Source organism: Mus musculus, chromosome 7, assembly GCF_000001635.26.
Source record: "Mus musculus strain C57BL/6J chromosome 7, GRCm38.p6 C57BL/6J".
NCBI classification, from domain to species: domain Eukaryota; kingdom Metazoa; phylum Chordata; class Mammalia; order Rodentia; family Muridae; genus Mus; species Mus musculus.
Genome location: NC_000073.6, coordinates 106,955,428 through 106,957,222, shown reverse-complemented (window position 1 = coordinate 106,957,222; position 1,795 = coordinate 106,955,428). Strand labels below are relative to the sequence as shown.

Here is a 1,795-nt window from a genome sequence, read left to right as displayed (position 1 = left end):
TCTGTAGACTCAGATCCAAAGACCTAAACCTTAAATATGGCCTTATAATGTTGTTTCAACATTCTTGGCTGTGTTCTTTGTTTTAGGTCTCTATTTTTCTGGACTCATCTTATGGCCTCTCTTGTTTCCCACATCAGTCTCATGGTAAATGAGGAATCAAGAGTAAGATTTTTATAATAATAAAACTAATCTTCAGCCTAATGTTCCATGGTACTCTCATGGATCTTATTCTTAAATTTTCTGATATTAGCATCCAATCTTTTGTCATTTGGTGATCCAACTTTGTGGATGGAAAACATCACCAACATCAGTGAGTTCATCCTCATGGGCTTCCCTACTGCTCCATGGCTGCAAATTCTGCTTTTCTCCATCTTCTTCATAACTTATGTGTTTGTGCTTTTGGAAAATCTGGTCATCATTCTTACTGTATGGGTCACTGGGTCACTGCACAAGCCTATGTACTATTTTCTGAGTACTATGTCCTTTCTGGAGGCCTGGTATATATCTGTCACTGTCCCTAAGATGCTGGCTGGATTCCTATTTCACCCCAATACCATTTCTTTCTTGGGATGTATGACTCAGCTTTACTTCTTTATGTCCCTTGCCTGTACTGAATGTGTACTTTTAGCTGCCATGGCCTATGATCGTTATGTAGCCATATGTTGGCCTCTTCGCTATCCAGTCATGATGACCACAGGATTTTGTGTTCAACTGACCATCAGTTCTTGGGTGAGTGGCTTCACCATCTCCATGGCAAAGGTGTACTTTCTCTCACGAGTTGCCTTCTGTGGCAATAATGTCTTGAACCATTTTTTCTGTGATGTGTCACCCATCCTTAAGTTAGCTTGTATGAACTTATCTATGGCTGAGACAGTAGATTTTGCCCTTGCCATCGTCATCCTTATATTCCCACTCTCAGCCACTGTTCTTTCCTATGGCTTCATTGTCTCTACTGTCCTGCAAATACCATCAGCCACTGGGCAGCGGAAGGCCTTCTCCACCTGTGCTTCTCATCTTACAGTGGTGGTCATCTTCTACACAGCTGTGATCTTCATGTATGTCCGACCTCGGGCCATTGCTTCGTTTAATTCTAACAAGCTGATCTCAGCCATCTATGCAGTCTTCACTCCCATGCTCAACCCCATTATCTACTGCCTGAGGAACAAGGAAGTCAAAGATGCCATCAGAAAAACCATAGCAGGTGGTAGAGCACCGGCCTTGGGAGAGTCTATTTCTTAAATTGACTTAGACAACCATCATTTGACTTAGCATCAAAAAGCACTTTCATTGGAAGAAATTCTGTGATTGTAAACATACTGATTTAGTAGAACAATGTAAAGATATAGACTCAGAGATTATAGAGAATCCTTTATTTTTCTGTCAGGCCTTAATGAAATACCTTTTTAAAAACAAATTTAGGTGAAATATACATTAGTAAAATAGCTATACAGCAATTTTATTATCTATGAAATACTCTGAATAAATAATCAGTTATCACTGAACTGTTTCTAGAGTTCTGTTGGTATGGTCACTGAATTTTGAATGACTCTCTCTTTGATTCATCAGAAGTACACAAAGAGAGGTTTCTTTGAAAATTTTAATAGGTAGGGATTATTGTTTTAGGATTTTCCCTGTCTAATTACATTAGTTCAGAGGAGGCCTGTGACTGGACAGAGAAAAGGGAAGTGGAGCTAAGAGTTGCAGAGACAAAGAGCATCTCAGGGGAGAAGAAGGAAAGGTAAATGGAGGCAGATGTGAGCAAGCATGCCTTTAGCCAGTCACAGGTAGTTATGAT

General features: G+C 39.9%; 1 protein-coding gene across 1 annotated transcript; it reads left to right on the top strand.

Moving 5' to 3' along the window:
* The first annotated feature begins 288 nt into the window (after window positions 1-288).
* On the top strand, window positions 289-1,239 carry Olfr6 (olfactory receptor 6). The gene has a single exon (NM_206897.2). It carries the CDS (start codon window positions 289-291, stop codon window positions 1,237-1,239), a length of 951 nt encoding a protein of 316 aa, NP_996780.2.
* The last annotated feature ends 556 nt before the right edge of the window (window positions 1,240-1,795 follow it).